General features: G+C 49.0%; 1 protein-coding gene across 1 annotated transcript in view; it reads right to left on the bottom strand.

Moving 5' to 3' along the window:
- LOC144164257 (STING ER exit protein-like) overlaps nucleotides 1–20,762 on the bottom strand; it is a 41,405-nt gene extending 20,643 nt beyond the window's left edge. The window contains exons 1-4 of the mRNA XM_077694778.1: nucleotides 20,463–20,762; nucleotides 15,642–15,683; nucleotides 11,608–11,740; nucleotides 585–674 (exon numbers count right to left, since the gene is read on the bottom strand). Of these exons, the coding sequence (XP_077550904.1) occupies nucleotides 585–674; nucleotides 11,608–11,740; nucleotides 15,642–15,655 (237 nt within the window). The 5' untranslated portion in view covers nucleotides 15,656–15,683; nucleotides 20,463–20,762. The remainder of the gene's footprint in view (nucleotides 1–584; nucleotides 675–11,607; nucleotides 11,741–15,641; nucleotides 15,684–20,462) is intronic.
- Between the last annotated feature and the right edge of the window lie 256 nt (nucleotides 20,763–21,018).

Here is a 21,018-nt window from a genome sequence, read left to right as displayed (position 1 = left end):
TGTGTTCTCGTACCCGAGTGGAGAAACATATGTTTTGCACCGTCTGCACTACCAGATACGTGCTGCTGCTTCTGGGAGTGGCATGTTTGCCTTTCCAGCACCATATAGCGAAGCCGGTTTGTTCTCACATTGTACTGCCCCTTTTAATCCTAGAAAAGACACCACTGCTTTTGCACACGCAATTTTGGTGGCGACCTCAAACTCCGGCCTGAAACAACACGCTCTTCACAGGCTACCACGAGAACAGGAAAGAATTTCGCCGGGAATGAAGTTAAGAACGCTACGTACCATTTTCCAGCCCCATCCCAGTGCAATAAAACCAGAACCAACATTCAACAGCTGCCTTGTCCAAAGTAGGAACACTGCAGTGGGGCACTGCAAGAGTTGCTACTTCCAACACTAAAAAATTAACATTCACCGTTTGCACTGTTAGTGTTGTCCATATCAAAGAGTGCCTCGCAAGGTGGCGAGAGGGCGAAGGAAAAGAAAGAAAAAGGAACCATGCACGTAAACTGCCACTGTCCCTGCGAGGCGCAGCACATGGGCGTTCAGTTCCTCCTCTCCCCCCAGTTAAGACTCACCGCCGCTTCAATTTCTTCCTCCTCCTCGCCAATTGCTGAGACTGTGACCGAGCTGAACTTGCCCATGTTCTTGGTGTGCTTGGTAACCATGATCTGCACGAGAAGTGCCACAAGGGTTCTCTTAGACTACCGTATAATGCGGAATATAGGTCGAGATTTTTTACAGAAAAATTTGCCGAAAAGTCACCCCTCGACCTATATTGCAGTCATTTGGCAGTTGTCATCTGGCGACCGGGCAGCCCATCGAGCCCATCCAAACCCCAAAGGCACCATCGCCACCACCATCAATCGGACGCGACGCCATCTTTGTTTTGTTGCTTCTCTCGCTGTCGGCGAGTGTGTGCGTGCTATTTTCTTCTTGCTCAAAATGAGTTTAGGCACTTGGTGCCAGTTCACAGCAGCATTTAAAGAAAGGGTGGGGGTTTTCCCAGGCCAATGACGCGTCAGCCTTGCGCCAGTTCGCTATCACCAAGAAGTGTTGCTAGCGGCGTTAGCTGAAGGGGCAGCTCTCGGTATGCAACGCTCGGACGACCTCGCTTCATGGGCGCTGCTCTGTGAACCTGTGCTGCTGTACAAAGGGGCAAATTTTGTCCGCTAGCGTCGTGCGATGTCTCTAGGAATGGATACCCCAAGATGTTTGCTGACCGCCTGCACAGACTGGCTGTCGCTACGGTCTCCACACGATGACATGGTCTTGCGAGTGTTTAAGAAGTGCTGCATAAGCAATTCCCTGGACTGCACCGAGGACGACCTGCTGTGTCGGCGACAGCGAGCCATAAGCAGTCGTCCGACGATAGTTCAGACAGTTTTAAATGAGTAATCTGAGACGAAACAAGTTATAGTCTCAATAAAACAATGGTTGGTACCTAATTATTATTTTTTTGCATTTTTCGGCTACAAGGTAAGGGGGTCGACCTATATTCCGCCTCGACCTATATTCCGCATTATACGGTACATCCAAATGACAAGGAAAGCCACACATACCAGCTCCTACGCATGTGGAAAATGCATTGCTGCAATGCCTCAAGACACAACCCATCACCACTGACTGGAGATCAGCCACCTTTGGCAATTATAAAGTACACAAAAAGAAAGACACCACTGCGTGATGCCCTCGCACATGTCTGGCTGTTTACCTATACATCACATGAAAGTGCTTATGCACGCAAGGTTACCGCAATGTTAAAGGGGCAGTGACACGAAATTTTAGAGCTGAGATAAATATGTAAAATGCTTCCTTTTTATCAGGAGATATATCCCAGCAAGTTTCAACAGCAACCGTTCAGTGTAACATACTTTAAATCCATTTTCATCTCTGCCCGCACGAAAAAGCCCAGAGTGGGGCAGCATGACATCATCTGCTACTTGCCCCAAACTGCCGATGTCGGGGCTCCCATGATGTAGCCGACACGCCGGCTGCGGTCGGCGCACGTGCTACTTTTTGTCATGGCGGCCGCTTGGCATTCGTTTTGTCGAAACTGAAACTGACTCTAATAAACAACGTCGTAAATGATTGTTTACGCTGTGATCGACCATCTAATGTGCCATTCTATGGTTAGTGGGCTGGTAGGCACCCATAGCAGCGAAAAAAATGTAACACGAAAGTTTCGTGTCAGTACTCCTTTAAAACAGGGCAGTCGACACCCTCGCAATACCTGTGGAAAGTTACCTGCACAACAGCAAAGTGGAATTTCCTGCTAGGGTAGTTGGTGGGCGGTTCCCATGCTTTGAAGTGCAACGGGAAAACACGGGCAGCGAACACAAGGTAGATAGCACAGGTGCTAACTCCCAACTAATTTTACTGCACTTGACACAAGCTGAACATTCCCGATGATGCTATGGAAATTTGATCACGGGGAATATTCAGCTCACGTAAAGAGCAACAAAATTATAGTTGGAAGTTAGCACCTGTGCTGTCTACCTTGTGTTCGCTGCCCGTGTTTTCCGTTGCACTTCAAACCACGGGAACAATAGCAAAGCTTGTGCCTCGTTGCACACGAGTTAGATGAGGTGCACAATGTGTGAAAGCGTCATACGGGAAGAGCACAGTTCCTGTGGTCCGATTTACAAACACTCACAGTCAGCAGTGTCACTGGCTGCCCAAGGGGAAAAGGGAATGGCAGTACAATGATGAACGTTGCGGTTCAGAGTAGTGTGAATGTCGGATGCATGTGTGCGAGGTGGCAGTCATTGTGTGGAAGCAGGTGTCAAACAAGAGTGTGACTACGCGCCACTTCAACCCGGGCTGCCAGTGTCGCCATTGAATGCGGCTCGCAGTACTCATTGAAGCGCTGCTACAAGAACACTGTGGACCCAGTAAGCACCGGGACAATAAGCACAGTGATCATGCAGCAAACAAAGAACTGTTCGACACATCAGCCACATGTTTGATCGCTGAAGTGCCTCGATTCCAGCACCAAGGCAGCAGGCACGCCACTCCTCCTGTTTCATTTTATAACAACATACCAGGCAACAGGAGGGGATTGATGAATCGGAATATTAAGGTACACGTATATAGCCAGTTTGGTCAGCAAGTTCACCTTGATGATGATGATTCTTGGTGTTTAATGGCGCAAGGCCGACGAGGGCAAAGAGCGCCAAAACGGTGGTTAGGTATGAAGGATGTAACCGTAAACGCTAAAATCATTCAACAAAAACAAAAGTGAATACAGTAAAAGACAATGAGGATGGCTGGTGTAAAGGGCCAGGTTGTGATCATGCGTGGCATGAAATCGGGTTTAAAAACAACTACGCGTGATAGGAAATGAGGTGTAAAAACTTGATGTCACTAAGAAACTTAAAAGTGCGTTGTACAGGAATCATGGGATCATCCGCTAAAAACAATGCTGGGTGGAGTGGAATGTGTTGTCTGTAGAGGTCAGCGAAGTGTTTCTGTCTTGTTGTGTGGAGTGCTTTGCATTGAAGTAGCACATGGATCACGGATAGGCCGTCTCCACAACTGCTACACAGGGGTCTTGGAGATCCTGTGAGCAGGTAGGAGTGCGTTGCATGCGTGTGGCCTATCCGTAATCGAGCCAGGGTAACTTAATTGTGCCTGTTGTGTGTGTCAGTGGTGTATGCTCCCTTTATAACGTGTAGTTTGTTGTCTGCCTGTTCATTCCAGTGTCCTTGCCATGGATTGCGAAGGTGTTGTCTAATGTGTGACTTAACGTCGGTGTACGGTATTGTTGTTATGTCCACTGTGTTTGCAAGTGCAGCAGCAGCGGCCATATTTGATCTGCTGTCTCGTTTCCGGTGATCCCCGAGTGACCTGGCACCCAGCATACGGTCACTTCAAGACTTAATGCATATGCTGACATAATGGTTTTGTAAACTAAATAAATAACATGGTTTTTACAAAGCTGCTTAGATGACAATGCACGTACTACACTCAAGGAATCTGTAAAGATGATGGACTTGGGAATTTTATGATAAACTATGTGCTTTAAAACCAGAAATATGCCATACGCTTCAGCCGTAAAAATGCTGTTTTTCGAGTTTAGGGTGTTAGATACCCTAACATCAGGTCCGTGTGCAGCACACGACACCATACGGGCTGTTTTTGATGCGTCGCTAAAAAATTCTGCACACTTGTATTTATCTTGAAGGAACAAGAAGTGCTGAAGAATTACAATTGTGGGTACTCGTTTTTATCAATCGCTACAAACGACAAATCGCACGACACGGGGCGAAGCTGCCACGGTGGTAAAAAGTCGGAAAGGGTTGATTTGTAGGTGTCTGAAAAGGTGACAGATAATTCTGACACTTCCTGTCATGTCCTGTCTGACACTTCCTGTCATGTGAGAACGGAGCAGAGATAGATGGACGATTAAGAAGAAGTTGGGACATGGGTGTATCACAAATAAATGGTTTGAAAGGATGGTGGGTAATTGACGAAATTTTAAAAGCGTACAGAAGATCTATGTATGTTCGCTGATGATCTAGGGACCATTTATCGCACTCGACCCCCAAGACAATCATTTCTGATTCAAAGACTGCGATCCAAAATTTCGCCACTGGCCGATTATCGCGAGTGGCACTCAAAATCCTGGGACAATGTCCACCCATATCCCCAGGCCAGACAATTCACTTGACCTGGGCACCCGCACATTCCGGCCTCGAGGGAAACGAGACGGCCCACGAACACGCTTGAGGGCTCACGATCCGGGCAGGGCCTAACCTCTATTCCTATCACGGGGCGCGGTCTGCGAGGGATCGCCTGGTCACATTTAATGATATCACCACACACTACCGCCTCTCCCGCCAAATCTACCCACCGGCGGACCAGCAATTAGATAACCGCAAAGCTCACATTTGGCGTTTGCTACAAATGAACACTTTCCCCAACCCAGCCCGTCTTACCCACGTACACCCGTCTCTACCCAACTGCAGCCTGCCACCTGTGCGGTGAACACGCCACCCTATCTCACATAATATGGGCATGCCCCCAGGATCCGTTCCCACTAATCACCACTGAGGAGCACTGGGAGGCCGCGCTCCGCAGCTCCGATCCGGACCTTCAGGTCCGGCTAATTGACAGGGCTGAGGAGGTCGCTGGTGAGTGGATGCCACCGGCTACAAGCGCGACCTGAATGGCATTAACCGAAATAAAGTTTTTCTGTCTGTCTGTCTGTATCGCACTCGACGTATAGGCTTTGTACGGGGCTTGTACAGAAAGCGCCCGACGCGAGGCGAAGCCCCAAGTGAAGCACTGGGTCTAGCATTTTCAGCGCTGTTTTTGTTGCCGACCCATAAACCACGCTCCCATAGTCCAAGCGGGACCCCACCAAGCTTGTGAAGACACGTAAGAGGAGTTGCTTGTCCGCACCATAGGAGTGGTGTGAAAGGACCTTAAGTATGTTTATTGCTTTGAGGCATTTATGTTTTAGTTGTCTGATGTGAGGGATGAATGTTAGTTTCTCGTCTAATACGACGCCTAAAAATTTGTGTTCCTTTTTTACAGGAATCAAGTCACCATTCAATTTAATTTCAGGGTCGGGTTTGATGCCGCGCCTCTTTGAGAAAACGACGCAGGTACTCTTTCCAGGATTAATCCTAAAACCGTTATGATCTGCCCAGCGAGCAAGCTTGTTTGCCCCAAGCTGGATCTGTTGTTCACATATGGACATATTACATGATTTAAATGATATTTGTACGTCGTCCACATACATCGAACAAGAGATTGTTGGTGGCAATGCCTTCCGAACTCCATTCATTTTGACTATAAACAAAGTGCAGCTCAAAACACCACCCTGAGGCACGCCATTCTCCTGCACGTGAACGTTTGAAAGTGCCGAACCAACTCTGACACGAAATGTTCGTAAAGATAGGTAACTGGACAGAGTGTTCAGCATGTTACCAGATATACCAAAGGATTTGAGGTCTCTAAGGATGCCATAGCGCCATGTAGTATCATATGCCTTTTCAATATCAAAGAACACGGTCATGCAATACTGCTTATGTAGATAGGCATCTTTAATGTAAGATTCTAGCGCTACTAGTTGGTCATTTGTAGACCGCCCCGCCCTGAAGCCTGCCTGGCAGCTCTCGAGAAGACCATTGTACTCAAGAAAGTACACGAGTCTCCTGTTGATCATCTTCTCGAGAAGCTTGCCCAGGCAGCCTGTGAGGGCGATAGGTCTATAACTGGCGGGAGAAGAAGGGTCGTTACCCTCCTTCAGAAAAGCCACTACAATAGCCTCCCTCCAAGATTTTGGAATGTGCCCCGAAAGCCATATGTTATTGTATAGGTGTAGGAGTGTTTCAAGTGTATCTGGGTGTTGTGGGGATCCGAGGCAATGCGCGGCTCTTTTCCCCCTTTCTCCTTCGTCTCCTTCGAGTTGCTGGCTCGTCTCGGCGCCGCTGTGTAGAGCCGAGCCGTCTTCTAAAACTCCTGCAACCGTTGCGGCGATAAAACACTGTCACGCAGCGGTGGCTCCGCCCTGGTGTTGGAGCTAACCTCACCTCATTGACCCGTTTGAACGATGCCCGAACACCACCCTTGCCAGGACGCGAACGCACGCCCTGCGCGGGGGTCCGTTCGGGGAGACGCTGAGGAGGACAGCCGAAGGTGCATAACTATTTCCTCACCGCCCGGTCGCAGCTCTTTTGCGCCGGCTCTAAGCCCGCTAGCCCTTCCGGCTGCCGGCCCGTGCCTTCGGTTGATCCTCAGTCCGTTCACTCACTTATTAGCCGTACCTGACACTCGACGATCGCGCCGTGCGGTACGCGCCTGGGAACGAAAGGACAGTGTCTTTCTATTGCGAGCCCATCGGCCAGCACCCCAGATTTTGCCCTTATTGCTGAGCCCACCGGTTCAGCGCGCCGAGGACGCGCACACTTGCGCGTGGCGCCAGATCGCCCATTGCCCCTTTTCACCCACGGGGATGTTGAAATGTAACGGAAGGGGTTGGCGCGAATAAACGCCTTCTGATGTACTACACTGGGCTTATTCCTTCGTCGCCCCCTACTCCACCTGCCCAACAGAGGCGGTGTTGAGCTGGCGCGACGGCGTCTCAGTTCCGTGAGCGTTCTCAAATAGCTCGAACCCGCGGTGGCTCCTCGTACTGTGCATGAGTGCATGCCTTATGCAATGCTAGGGTGGTGCATATTGTGAGGTAGAGACCACAGTGTAGGTGTTGTATCATGGTGTATGTAATCTGATCTGCGCCTGGAGCTGAAGGTTTACATGTGCTCAGGGCAGCCCTCAACTCATAAAGTGTAAATTCAGAATTATAACCAGATTTCAACCTGTTATTGTCATGTAGGGACTTTTTTTCAGAAGTATTTTTATGTTTCAGGAAAGTGTCTGTGTAGTGTGCAGAGCTGGAAACATGTTGGAAGTGTCGTGCAAGTGCGTTAGCCTGGTCTTCGAGTGTGTCCCCTGTTGTACTGACCAGGGGCAGGCTATGTGTATGTTGTCCTTTAAGTTTGCGTATTCTTGTCCATACCTTGTGTGCATCTGTGTATGAGTTAATGAATGTAAAGAAGGTGTGCCAACTCTCTCGTTTTGCCTCACGGCGCACACGTTTTCCAAACGCCTTGGCCCGTTTGAACAAAATCAGGTTACCCGACGTGGGGTACCGACGAAGGATACCCCACGCCTTGTTCTGGGCCTCCCGCGCCCGCCTACAGTCCTCATTCCACCACGGCCTCCGCTGGTTGCGCGGGGCTCCAGAGGTGTGGGGAATGGTCCTTTCGGCGGCGTCGAGGATGGGCACCGTGAACAGTTGGGTAGCTTCTTCGACGTGTAGGTGTCCTATGGATGTGTGGTGTAGTTTAGATGTCTCTGTAAATGTATTCCAGTTAGCTCTCGCTTCATTAAACCTTTATGGGAAGATGGACTGCTTGGGCCTGTACCCATTGCGAAGAACTGTGCTGCACATTTCTTCTGTTTTGGCAACCACAAGATCAAACTTTTCGATAAAACCGTGCCACCTCTGTCAACCCAGAGGGTCTAAAATACCAATGCTTTTACTCCCGTCATGGGGTGCAAAAGGTGCCCCAGAAGAGAACTCCTCACTTCAAGCACCTCCTCAACTCTCCCAGCCCTGCTGCTGCCTTATTCCTTCGCCTAGGTGGAGGGCAAACCGGCTGATGCCAAGGTCAAGGAGAAAAAAGAGGCACTGTGCGGGCCTTTTTCCCCCCGCCCAATGGTTCTTACAAACCCTTGCCCCATATGCACCACCCACGCTTTCCCCTGCACTACACATGAGCAACACTGAGCCTTCAGGGGGGCAAACAATGATAAAACTAATAGGCAGACAGGCAGCAGGTGGCATTTCCAGCCGCCTAAGCAACCCACCCCATCAACATGTGTCTGGGGAAGGCAGAAAGTGTCAATGCGGCACTTTGCCAGCAGATCATTCTTAATTATTTTTCAAACTTTTCCCACAATACCAATGCTGAAAGCATAAAAAAGCGTGCGAGTCAATTATCTTTCTGCTGCGGGGCAAAACCATGGCAGCTGCTCCCCAACTTTCCCCTGGCCCCTCCAACCAGATAGCTTCATGCCTGCTATGTGCACGTGCACATATGAATTGTGTTCAGCAAAATGCGAGACATCGCTGGCAGTAACTCAACTTTTGCTGCAAAGTACGAACGAGTACCCAGTTTCTTTTCTGTGCAGCATGGATGCTTACACTGGCTTCCCTGCACAACACCGCTGCTTTGCAGAAAAGCCAAAAAGGTACACAAACTTTGGAGAGGACTAGTGTGCCGCCTACGCTCGAGTGCCTCTGCTAGGGGTGCCCGAGATCAAATTTTCATGTTTTGAATTCAAACAGCATAGCCATTCAATTGAGCTTTCCAATTCCTAGTGTTGGCATTTACGGCTGATCCAACACAATGGATATCAGGAACACTGGCAATATTGCAGCACGTTCAACTAGGCCCTTGGCTGACATCCCAATGCAAAAGCCCACACAACGCACACTTTAAACAAGCTCTTCTTTTTGCATCCACCCCTTATGGACACGTTCTTGGGGCATGCTGACAGCACGCACAGTTTTTCTGCACCTGTCAGTCCTGGTATACGATGGCAAGCTTTCATTTCTGCAGGTTTCACAAGCATGCAAAAAATCTAGAGGAAATTGGAGATGATGCCACCCGAGCAGGCAGAACTGAGCCACAACATTTGTTTCCCACCTTCCACCTTAACATTGCAACCTTACGAGAAAGCATGCAGAGAAAGAAAGTGCACTAGCATCTTGGGTAACACCACTTCAATTCTGTCACGGTGGTTGTCGACACTTTGCAGCCCCCAATACACTAAAACCACGATATAATAAACACCAACACAACGTAATCCTCCAAATATAATTGTAAAGAAAGAGATGGGCAAAGAGAAGACAGAGACCGTAGGCCGCTGTTCCGAGATTCTACTTCTTTCTCCCCTTATTCATGTTCATCTTCTTCTACAATAATGAAGCTACAAGGTATAAGAAAGTTTCATTCCTCATGAAGATCATGCATGTTTCATCGCGATATAACGAAGTAGTGGTGTATTTTCATTACAACGAAGTCTCTGGACTTCAACTGCCCTGTATGGACAACGTCACCGTGACAGTAATGACCAAAAAGAAATAACTGCCAGTGCACGGGGCGTACAGCACTTCCTCAGCCGAGAGCAAGAGATCAGAAGCTCCGGGCCCCTCACCCTTTTTTTTTGGAGGGTGACACTGCATCCACTCTTTCCCCCCCCCCCCCCCTTTGCCTCGTTGTTGCAGCCTAAACCGGCCTCCCTCTTTCCTGTGTCAGCTATAACGTAGGCCCACGCATCAGCATACATGCCCAGCGAGTGAGCCTGAAGCCAGATCTTGCTGAGCAACCTCTACCTCTGCATGAGAACTCGGCATCCCCCCAAGGCAGCTATTCACTTACTGCGATTGGTGCCCAAGGACACGCGCAGGTGCTTTTCAGTGTGCAACTTATACTCCCTGTTTCGTTGAATTCAATACAAGAGCTCTGGTATTCCCAGTGCTACATTGCCGGCCACTGCCCGCACACCCTCACTATGCATGTCCCAGGGCTCACGGTGTCTGCCACCAAGCAGAGCTGGGGAACGGCGGCAGAGCCCCACCAAGCCCCCTCGTTCCCCATCCCTATGCTCCCCTGTAAGGGTGACCCACACACGCTGCAGCATGCTCATCACAGGAAGGCCTTCATGACACTCGAGGATGTGCCAAGCCCCTGTGCTACCCTGTGCAGTGTCTGTTCACTCCGCGGCTCCCTTAGGTGAGTTTGACAAACCTGGCCGCTTAGACGTGCCCCCACTAGCGCCATCTACTGGCTGGCTTCGGAACACTCCTTAAATTCTCATAAGCAACTGCTAATATGCCTTTCCTGTTTGGCCTCTGTGAGCTGGGGTAGCGTCGTGTGTTGTCGCGCGAGCGGCCCAAGTGCTTCCAATTTTTTTTTTACAAGAACCAACCATTTCTTTACTTTTTTCCTCAACTCTTAGGTCAATTGCACGCATTCTTTTTGAAAACAGGAGTAGTTTGGCATCTTTTAGGTTGGTTTAGCCTAACAGCATGTCTATTACGACTGTGTTTTAGGCGGCCGGAGAAATTAGGGTCATGGATTTTTGCAACAACAGCCAGGGTGCGAGCCCCAGTGATTCATTTAGTAAGACACAACATTCTTTTTTTTCCTTTCTTTTTTACTGCAACATGTTCTCATAAGCCAATTCTAGTCATTCTTGTTGTCGAAAATAAGGATAATCTCTCAGGCCAGTTTAGCCTACCAACATGTTTATTATATTGTTGTCTGGTTCTTCCAGTAGGGTGCAAAAAAAAAGGCAAATGTGGGGTGTGGGGGGGGGGCCTTCTCTGCTTGCAGCTGCCTGCCTGTTCCCACCACAGGCATAGTGTCTGTCTGCCTTGGCTTCGTCACTTGCCCGTTAGCTCATGTTACTTCGGTGTTTGAAATGGGCACTCAAAATGGTTCCTTGCCACTGGTGCCATCGAAGTTTGTTTAGCTGCAAAATTAGTTCGAAGCGATGCATCAAAAAACTGCTTCGATTATTGCATTCACCAGGGTTCATACTATTGGAAAATATAAAGAGTACAGTTTTGTAGCCAACACTGTTTTGTCTATTGTTTGACCAAAAATGGCCAATTATCTCTAATTATCTTGGAAACTAGTTGATCAGCTGAAAAAATAATGGAGTATTTGAAATCAGTGGGAAAAATACCGCAAGACTGGCAAGTTTCACAAAGTTCACTTGAAAATTAAAACAAGTTGTTTTAAGACCAATGTCCCCCCTTAAATAGGCATGTTTGACAGGGGGCGTAAGCTTGCACCCGAATCAACTGGCAGATGCGGCTTCAAATGTACCGATGGAGGGTGATACCAAATTAGGTAACGTGTGTTCACCTTCCTTGCTAAGGTCTAAATGCCTGAGCATTTCCTCCACAGAAAAAAGGTGCATGCAGCACCAACTTGCGCACCCTGTGTTGTACAAGCTCTGATGCTGTTCAGTGCTATGCGCCCACTTGAACCTGAAGGAGAAAGAGGAGGGGGCTACCTTTTTGGGCTCCACTGCGGCCTGGAGGAGCACGCCAGCCTTGAGGGGGCCCTCTCCTGCTCGGTACACGGCACCCTTGACCACAAAGGTCACGCCTGTCGTGTCGTGCTGGTAGAAAAGCAGCAGGTCCCACCTGCACACAGAAGGGCATGACAGGTCAGTCTGCCAGACAGCCGGTCCAGCATTCTTGGAGTAGAGGACATGCCACTGGAAGCCTTAAAAAGGTACCCCTGCAGGCAATGTTCAGTTTCAAGGCAGCTCGCATTATTACAAGACGGTTTCCCTCTATCACTGACGCGGTACATTTGGTTTGGAAATTAATGCAAGCGTGTTACGCAAACGCACTCAATGTCTAAATGCCGTTTTATCTTTTCGTGTAGTGCCAGTTCATGTAACTAAATTAGATGCAGGGCAGGGGCTGTAAAAACCAGAAATACAGTGAAACCTCAATTATACATCCCTTGGTTATGCAACAACCCACTGACAGATTGCTACGCTCCCAGCAAACTCCCTATAGAAACAACACATTAAGTACCCCCGGTTATATGATGCAGGAGTACACAATGGTTCGTGATACAATGGTTCTTGCACCTAGGAATGCCCATGGCAGTTGAGAAAATGGCGTACTTCACACCTCTCATGCTATTTTTTCCTTGCTCTCTCCGGTTATGCTTTTTTCTCCAACACACTGTCTCCTCACTGCTCTATCTGCCTTACTGCCTCTCCTTCCTCGTTTCTTTCTTGAATCGGTCTCTGCTACACGTGTCTTTTACATTACTCATTGTGTCACCCCGTTGCATTTTCTTTTTCTGCAATCCTTTTCTTCGCCACTTTATACCATCATTCAGTTCAATTCTGCTGCCAGCCAGCTCACCTCATTGACGGCCCACCCGCCGTTTTTTTCCCTTGGCTTATCTTGGAAAATCCCCAGACAGCACCCACCTGCGCTTGCTTTTATTGTTATTAGTTCACGATTAGCAAAGAGAGCTACGAAGTTTTGTTTATTTTTCCTTGCCATGCACAACTCTTGAAAACGAATACCCTCGGCGCTTAGTGACAAGATCAACATAACCTAAGAGGCGGGCAAAAATGTGAAGCTACCGCCCACTCTTGCACCTGCAGTCCCTGCTTCTGTTTTCACCAGTAACGAACGCGTGTTTTCTTGCTCCGGTATACGACTTGCCTCAGCCACAACATTCGCACCCTTTGCACGTTCTTGCCATACTCGGCCCTGTCGGCCCTCTCAAGTTTGTTCACACGCAAGTGATGATACACAGCTGGCAGGCTAATGCACAACAGCCCCAGAGTGCACAAAATGTCTTTTGTTTCTTTGGGAATCGGGATTTAGGCTAGGCACTCGCACGTTACGCGTGGAGTTACGCGGCAAGTACAATAGTTTAAATAAGTTCTTACCAAAGATTTGCCACAGACGTACTAAGGCAGTATTTATTCAGACTTCGCTCGTACATTTTTGCGCACACTGAGAAAGTCGTCTAATCGAGGTTCCACTGTACCATGCCAGGCAAAAACAAGAGCAAATACGTTTCTTGTTTTCAGCTGACCTGTTACAAATGCGCAAATGCAGAACACTGCAACGGGCTGAAGTACGCTGTCTCCATCACACCTCTCTCTTTGCAATTAACGGATTTCCAAACAGCGCAGCACTTGTGACAGACCGCTTTGTGCACACACTTAAAAAATTGACCCAGTTACATTCACACAGCTGGGACAGTTTAATGAAACAGGCAGACTGAAATGCAACAGTTTCAACGATGCAGGCCGTCCCCTGTCACTGGAGCCAAGCTTCAAAAATAGAACTGTTAAATTTGTGGGCCGTAAAGTGAGAGGTGGTAGTTGACGAGGGCCCCCCCTCATGAACAGCGAGTCTCGTCCCCCCTCTCTCTTCTTTGCCGAATATCCAGAGAAATGCATCAAAATATCAAAAATGAAAATAAAATAAACCCACAAGATTTCCTGTTGCTCGAAAACAAATACTGTGCACGTGGAGACCCTTGAAAGTGGAGACAAAAATGGGCCGGTTTAGCCCTTCTAAACTTCGTTACTATGAGTGAAAAGTCTATTTGGCTTGGTTTTGCAATGACTATGCACGCAGTACATATTTCGTGAAAGTTATGTCACAGCAGCCACACTTGCACTCCGACGGCTTTGAGCCCTCCATGGCAAAACTGAGCGACCAAACGCCGGAAAAGCAGCCGTTAAACCCTCGCCTAGTCACATGCTACATACTGCAGCAACGAAGCTCCAAGTAAGCACAGCTGCGTTGCCTCTCTGCAACGGATCACGTGGCGTGACGTTGCACCTGCACTCCAGCGACTCGAGGTCATTGCGATGCAATGAATGACCTTGCAAGACATGGCTTTCACTCTAAAAATGCCCTTTTGCAGAAATTGCAGCTGTGTGCAGATGTGAATTTATAAGAGCTTGCTCAGGCTTGTATGAGAGCTTGTATAAGAACTTGTATGAGAGCTTGCTCAGGCTTGCGCACTTTTTCTCCGGAAAATTTTTTGAAAAATTGCATGCGCGTTAGAATCGGATACGAAATCGAAACTGCCGAAACAGTGGAAATTTCATGCCACCCATCGCCATCGCCATCTCAAGATGACGCCAAAGCATTTAGCAGTGATTTTTCGGACGCAGGAAGCATAGGCGCTGTGGTGTGGGTCATACTCCGCACATCCTCCGCACGCGGCTGCCGTGTAGACGGCGCCGGCGTGAGAGGCAGGCAAGAGACAAAGGCAACCGACGCCAACCTCCAAGGGGGGGTTTATTCCGAAAACCTCCCTTAGCTGGCCCCGTCTTCTCGGTCATCGACGGGTCCCGCGTTGCTCGAGCGGCCGGAGTCGTTCGACTCCGCCGCTACCGGTGGACGATGTCGGTCTAGGCTCGAAGGGGAAGGCGCCGGGTCGCTCCGCCAACGCCGCCGTCTCGTCCTCACTTGGAGCGGTCGCCCACCGCCGCCGAGCACTGCAGTTGAAGTCCTCCACCGCCGAAGCCCCCACGCGCGCCGGTGGCGCCATCTCGCGACGCGCAAGCGAACCCCTCTATTCTTGCCGTGGCCGTGCCGAGTCCACGTTCTTGCCGTCTTGTTGCGCAATCCCGCGCAAGCCACGCGACCCTTCGAGCGCTGCCGCGTACCGAGTCGGGATCGCGGGCAGCCACAATCCCCACAGCGCCTAGGCTTTTCTATCGGCGTTCACACAAATCGTCAAATCGTTCCACTTGTGCGCTTGATATCAGCAACGGCAGCGGCACCTCTCACGCGTTCAAAACAAGCGGTCGGCTGAAGCGTGCGCCTCTGGAGAAGCCCGCGGGATGGACGTGCGAGGCGTGGGCCACAATCCCATCAACCATGGTTGAACGTTCGTTCAGAAGTGTGGCATCGCGAACGCGCTTGACGGCACCAAGGACGAGATGTTGTGGTCAGCGGAGAGCGACGAGGAGCGAGATGAGTGAGATTACTTCAAGAAATAAATCGCCAGTTTCTCTCGCATTCGTTTTTCTTGCTCACAAAGTTCCGTGCGCGTTAGAATCGGAGGTGCAAGTTTTTTCGGTTTTTTTGTGTTATAATCGGGGGCGCGTTAGAATCGGGTAATTACGGTACTCTGCTCATCATACCTCTAAGCATTCCACTGTTGCACCTGAATATTTTTCTTCAGGAATGTAGTGAGGCCCCCTAGTGTGCCCGCAGTGGCTCGCTCCGCTGTAAGTGGAACTCCAGAGGACTGCTAGGACTTCTCTTCAACGAGAGTTCTAACATGCGCATGTGCACGCACACACACACACACCCCTGTGCACGAAGAAGCATGAGCACGTAGGAGAGACAGCGTGAACTGAGTGGAGAGAGGTCGCATCGTCACTCAACTGACGCTAGGATACATGCAGTCCCATTCATTTCGGTGTGCCCCAGCTCAAAGGAGCTGAAACACACAGCAAATGTAACAACGCACTGTGCCAACAGTAAGAGAAATCGAACTGCTGCAAGTTGAATGACAGAACTCCCCTTGGGCTCTTACTTTCTGCACTTCATTCGGTGTTGCCTCTCGACTCCCTCTGCTCTGCAAAAATGAGGAAAAAATGTGAGAACGTTTCTTTTTGTTATATACCACCACACAACAATAGTCCGAGTCAACTAGCCACAGCGTGCACTCAAACGGCAGAAGAAATATAAAGAGAGAATTTTACGGTATCAGAGACAATCAAAGAGAGAAAGGTGGAGTTTGCACTGACCAAAATGGAAGTTTAGCAGTGCGCACCGCTGCCTTGGGGGGGAAGCTACCTGTACCCTACCCCCACAATGACACAACCACGAAAGGCTGAAATGAAATGTACTTCCACCTAACATTTGTGAGGCGTTTTTAGGCTTAATCAAAATTACAAGGCCACAGCATGAAAATCTGCCTTTGCGTTTAGGCGTCAAGCCCTTACGCTCTCGGTAAAATACAGCCCAGCACTCCATAGTGGCCCTTCTTTATAGTCACTGCATGCAAGCGTCCGCAAGAGGTAAAGCAGGCCCAAATAACGTTATCCAACAGCTTCGCTCACTATGCTTGCATTTTGGACGAGGTATTCTCTTCCTACACACTATTTTTATTCCTCATTCGCACTCTGCACAACACACAAAAAAAAAAGAATAAGAAGATTGGAGGAGAGAAAAATTGGCCGCGTATCTGCTCCTTTCGTTGCAAATGTCGTCAAAAGACGATAGTCTTTATGGACTTTTGCCAAGTAAATGCCTCCCTTCGCTTTACCGCTCACCTCTCATGTTGTTCCTCTTGCGTCGCGCTCCTCCCAAGGTAAAGACACCAAAGGTTTGCTTAAATCATTTTAAATTTCCCGCGTTCCACTGCTTCAAACCGGGTGTCTCGATGCGAACGCAGCCGTACGGCGAAGACGCGCGTTAATCGAGGCACCCTACTTCAACGTTTATAGAACCGCGTTTCCCTACTCCACGTGCGTTGTAAGCAGAACGTGGAAACTATCTAGTGGAACCTTGCGTAACTGTTGCCGGTTGATTTCTTAAAATGGCGCCAGAAGCTATAGTGGCGCTGGCGACAGCAGGCGACGGCGGAGTGAATTCTTTTTCTGCAGTTGATGAAGTATTTATTTCAACAAAAGTCAAGCATGTTTGAATTTTTATAAAGGAACACTGCAAATATCACTTCTGTGTTGATTTCTTGTCTCATATTTGTGTAATGTCTTGTTCTTCTTCAACAATGTTGACAAGTATGAACATTACACCGGACCAAGACGGGTAGATTTAGCTGTGACTATATAAGACTATTGCGCAGGCATTGTTTTGCTTTGGCCGGGTGGCTGAATCGAGTTACAGACAGACAGACGGACAGACATACAGACACACAGACAGACCAAAATTTCTGGGTTTAAGTAGCCCAAGAAAGACTATCGTCTTTAAAAAAGGTGGTGCAGTCTTTATTAAGCACCTACCACATCAGCCACATCAATACAAATAGAAAATCATTACCATTTTGTTTTTTTAACAAGACCGGTTCACGGGTTACATTTTAAATATCAGAAATGGCTATTTATCTTGGGAAATGTCAGCTGCTGACACTGGGATGTGTATTTACAAGCCCCAAAACAATGTGCAAGCTATATTTTATTCAACTGAAACATAGAGCACTGACAACTAATTCTCACAATTTCGCTTGCGAAACATTGTTATGGGCTTCAAATAAAGGTGCGCGCAAAATGCGAAATACTGAAGTTGAACTTGGTGTATTCACAGTCCCCCATACCGTGCCATTCCTCAAGATAACTTTGCTTGACCTCTTCAGCCTCTGGCTCTCGAATCTTCCACTTTGTGGCGGGTGCTTCGTAGTCATGATAATCATCAGCAGCCTATTTTGTGCCCACTGCGGGACGAAGGCCCCTCCCATATACAGTACTTCAAATGCTCCTACCCTGCACCATCCAAGTTGATCCTTTGCCCCAAACCTTCTCCATTCATCCCTCCATTGAGTTAACAGTCCTCCCTGCTTCTGGTCCTGTTATTCAGAAGCCACTCTGATACCCTGGTGGCCCATAATTTGCCACTTCTCCTCATTACATACCCAACCCATTTTCTCTGAATATAGGATGTCTTGCACCTGAGTTTTCTCTGTGATCTAAAGCGCTCTTTTCCTATTCCCCAAATGTTACTTGTATCATCATTCTTTCCACCGTTAGTTGGGCAGACAATAAAGGGGCACTGACACAAAAATTTTGCATCTTGTTTTTGTTGTTGCGATAAGTAGCTAGTGACCTACTTATAACCTGTAGAAACCTCATTTGTTTCAGCGTGCGATGGTTGTTTAATTAGAGGCATTTTCAATGCGGCCAGTCGCAGTTTCGGTTTCAGCGGGTGCCGCGAAACGACTGATTTTGTGTGAACAAAGCTGACCACGTGACCGTCGGAGGGATATCATAGAGCAGAGCTGCCATGGTACTGTCGAATCCGCATCGCCGGCAGTTTCTGCGAATGTCCCCACGTACTGATCTCGTGAGCCGCTTAATTAAAAAGCGACTGTGGACGTGACGCAGGCACTGAGAGTGCAAATGCTACCGCGACTAAAGAACGACGCGCGATGCTCAAGACAGTGGGTGGCAAGACGCGCGCTGGGAGCAGCTGGCCGGTCTGCCTACAGGTCCACCTACAGATGTGTTCAGCTTAGCACTGCGGCGGATATTCGATTGCCGTTCTCGTAAGTGGTGCAGATGACAATTTTAAAGGGAAGCTGAGGCAGTTTTCAATCTGCTGAATACACAGAAATTCGGAAGCGTTGACCTTAAACACTTTACCTACGAGGTCTTTCTCTTTTTTTTTGGTTGAAATAGTGGCGTAATAGGCGAATAAACAAGCGCCATCGCCACGCCCACGCGACGCGCAGAGCGCAGGGGAGGAGGACGGCACGAGAGTGAAAGGGGTCGTGGTGACGTCGTCGTGAGGAGCGATCGGCAGCCGCGGCAAGTGTTCAGCCCCTGCTGCTGCCTTTCTCAGCGTGCCGTCCGCCAGCGTTTGCTTTCTTGGGCCCCGTGCTGTGTTTTGTTTTTATTTAGCAACTACATAGTAGTTGAAACTTTTTCAGTGCTGCGTTGTACTGCTTCACAATCGTGCCGAGGTTCTCCTCGGCATTCGGTTGCAACAGCACCTATGGCCGCGATAAAGTGGTATTTCACAGCTTCCCGTGGGAGCCGAAACTCGCTGCTCAGTGGGTTGCTACTGTAAAGAGGGAACACTTCAAGCCCACAAAGGCGAGTGTGTTGTGTTCCAGCTAGACATTCCCGGACAGGCTGCTTCGAGGCAGTATCGGGGTGCCATTCTGTCGATGCAACCTCCAGCACAGCCGTGTTGAGGCACACATTTTTCTAGCTTTCTGGTGGTTGTGGCGCACCTGGGGTGCCTTTGCCTCTCACCAACCTCCCGTATCTCCTGGCAAAAGCAGCAATCTTCTTCGTCGGTCATTGTAACGCAGTGCGCGCATGAGCACCTGTTATGAAAACGGGCTTATCGTGATATGAGTGCCTCAGAAGGGATCACTACTGGCTAAAGCGTTTCAATATAGCTCATGCTGAACTAAGTGATGACGCTTCGTAGTTACAAAAGCCCCAGCGGCGGGATATCGGCTCTAAAATCTAGAACAGCAGTGGTGACGTCGCAAAAAAAAATCAAAATTGGAGTATCGTGTCGCCGCTGCATGACGGAAACTGTTCGTGCGTACTGGCGTGTGCGCTGCTTGTACTGTATGTGCTCCTCAACTTCTTGTTGGATCACGGACAAAGAAAAAAGAGCTGTGCGCTGGTGCCGCGGCAGTAATAATATGGATGTTATGGATGAACCCCCGGCGAAAAGACCTCTGTAGCACTTCAAATTTGCATATAAATTATAGCGTACGTCAGCAGAAATTTAACCTCTTCTAATAAAGAATGCCACCATGCATGGTACCGCATTTTCGAGAAACACGGTGCAAGAAAAGGGAAATTAATTGTTGTGGCTCAAGACGCCACTTGCTGTTTCGAAGGAAATTTTCCATTGCAAAGGTAGTTGCTTCTCAAAATCAGCACAGCAAATGATTCACAAATGCATACGCAAACCATACCTTCTAAAAAAACAGCAGAAAAAAAAAAAAAAAAAACAACTGACTTTGCTGGGAATTCAACCCGCGACGTAGAGCGCACGGGCGCGACGCGCGAGAGAACTACGCCACCGCCCAAATGACGACACGCTGCAAAATAGCCTAGGTAATAGATGGGGGCCCATCTTGCCGTGTCATACGTCGGTGTTTACTAACTGGTTTACAGAATTCCTGGCTGGTAAACTGAAATTTCTTAAATAGCGCTTGCACAGCAAGGTTCCCCGAAGCCCCCACAACAGCTTATTGCCATCAACTCCGCTACTTCGCGAAAGCGCTCGTAAAAATGTGTGTGCGCGGCTGCGACTGCGATTTCCCACTGCGGGTATAGTGCTTGCCGTACTTTGGTTTTACTGTTCACGTTAAAAACCTTTGCCGATATTGATTCCTTATTACCCAAATTACCCTACGTAACTCTTCTTCTGCCCGAAACTGACCTTACATTTTCTACAGACGAGCCGATCGCACACGCATTTACAGCTTGCAGCTCCGGGGTAGCGGCGTCGCCGAAGAGCACAGCCGAAGCATACGGATTGCATTAGCGCTAGTGTTGAGTTGCATGGGCTTCGTGGACCTTACTGAGTTTATTACACTCCAGAAACTATCAAAATAGAGCCGCATTCATTGCGGCACGGATGTTGTCGGGGAGCAGTTTTCGCTTCTGGGTCGATTCCCGACGACGCGTCGGGCGACCGGTCGGGTTACCGATTTTGTTGGCTTCTTCGGCCGGTGAGTCAGTCACCCTACGGCGATTTTCCATCGGCCGACGTGTTTGTGTCGCCGTCGGCGTAGTGTGACAGCGCGTTCGGTCGTGGTTTTGGCGACTCAGCGGTTTCTCAGGCGGGTGAACGTTGCCGGTTGGGACACGTATTCCTCAGAAGTGTTGTCATCGTCGCCGGCACTTGTCGCCGTCGCCGCTCGTGCACGGGCGAGAGGGTCGAACAGTACGGGTGTACGATAAACTCACTACTCAGACTGGTCATCGTGGGATCAATTAAACAAAGTACGATGCTATATGTACTACGTAGTGAAGTCCCACCGGAAATTGCTATACGCACTACCCATATAGCGCCATCTATGAGGAGCTGTCAGAAACACTCCCGAGCTTGCTTGGTGGCGGGCTCACGCGACCTCCGTACGAACGGCAACGTACCTTTTCGGTCACGGCAAAGTTTGCGCTGCAGTCATGGGCGCGAAATAGATTATGGCTGCCCACAGGGACGTTTACTACGCGTTTGAGCTTTTAATCGAGGCAGGAACA

The sequence above is a fragment of the Haemaphysalis longicornis genome, unplaced genomic scaffold, assembly GCF_048455015.1.
Source record: "Haemaphysalis longicornis isolate Haplotype H1 unplaced genomic scaffold, Haemaphysalis longicornis Haplotype H1 scaffold_1, whole genome shotgun sequence".
NCBI classification, from domain to species: domain Eukaryota; kingdom Metazoa; phylum Arthropoda; class Arachnida; order Ixodida; family Ixodidae; genus Haemaphysalis; species Haemaphysalis longicornis.
The sequence above is the reverse complement of the archived record's forward strand: the minus strand, read 5'-3'. Positions and strand labels throughout refer to the sequence as shown.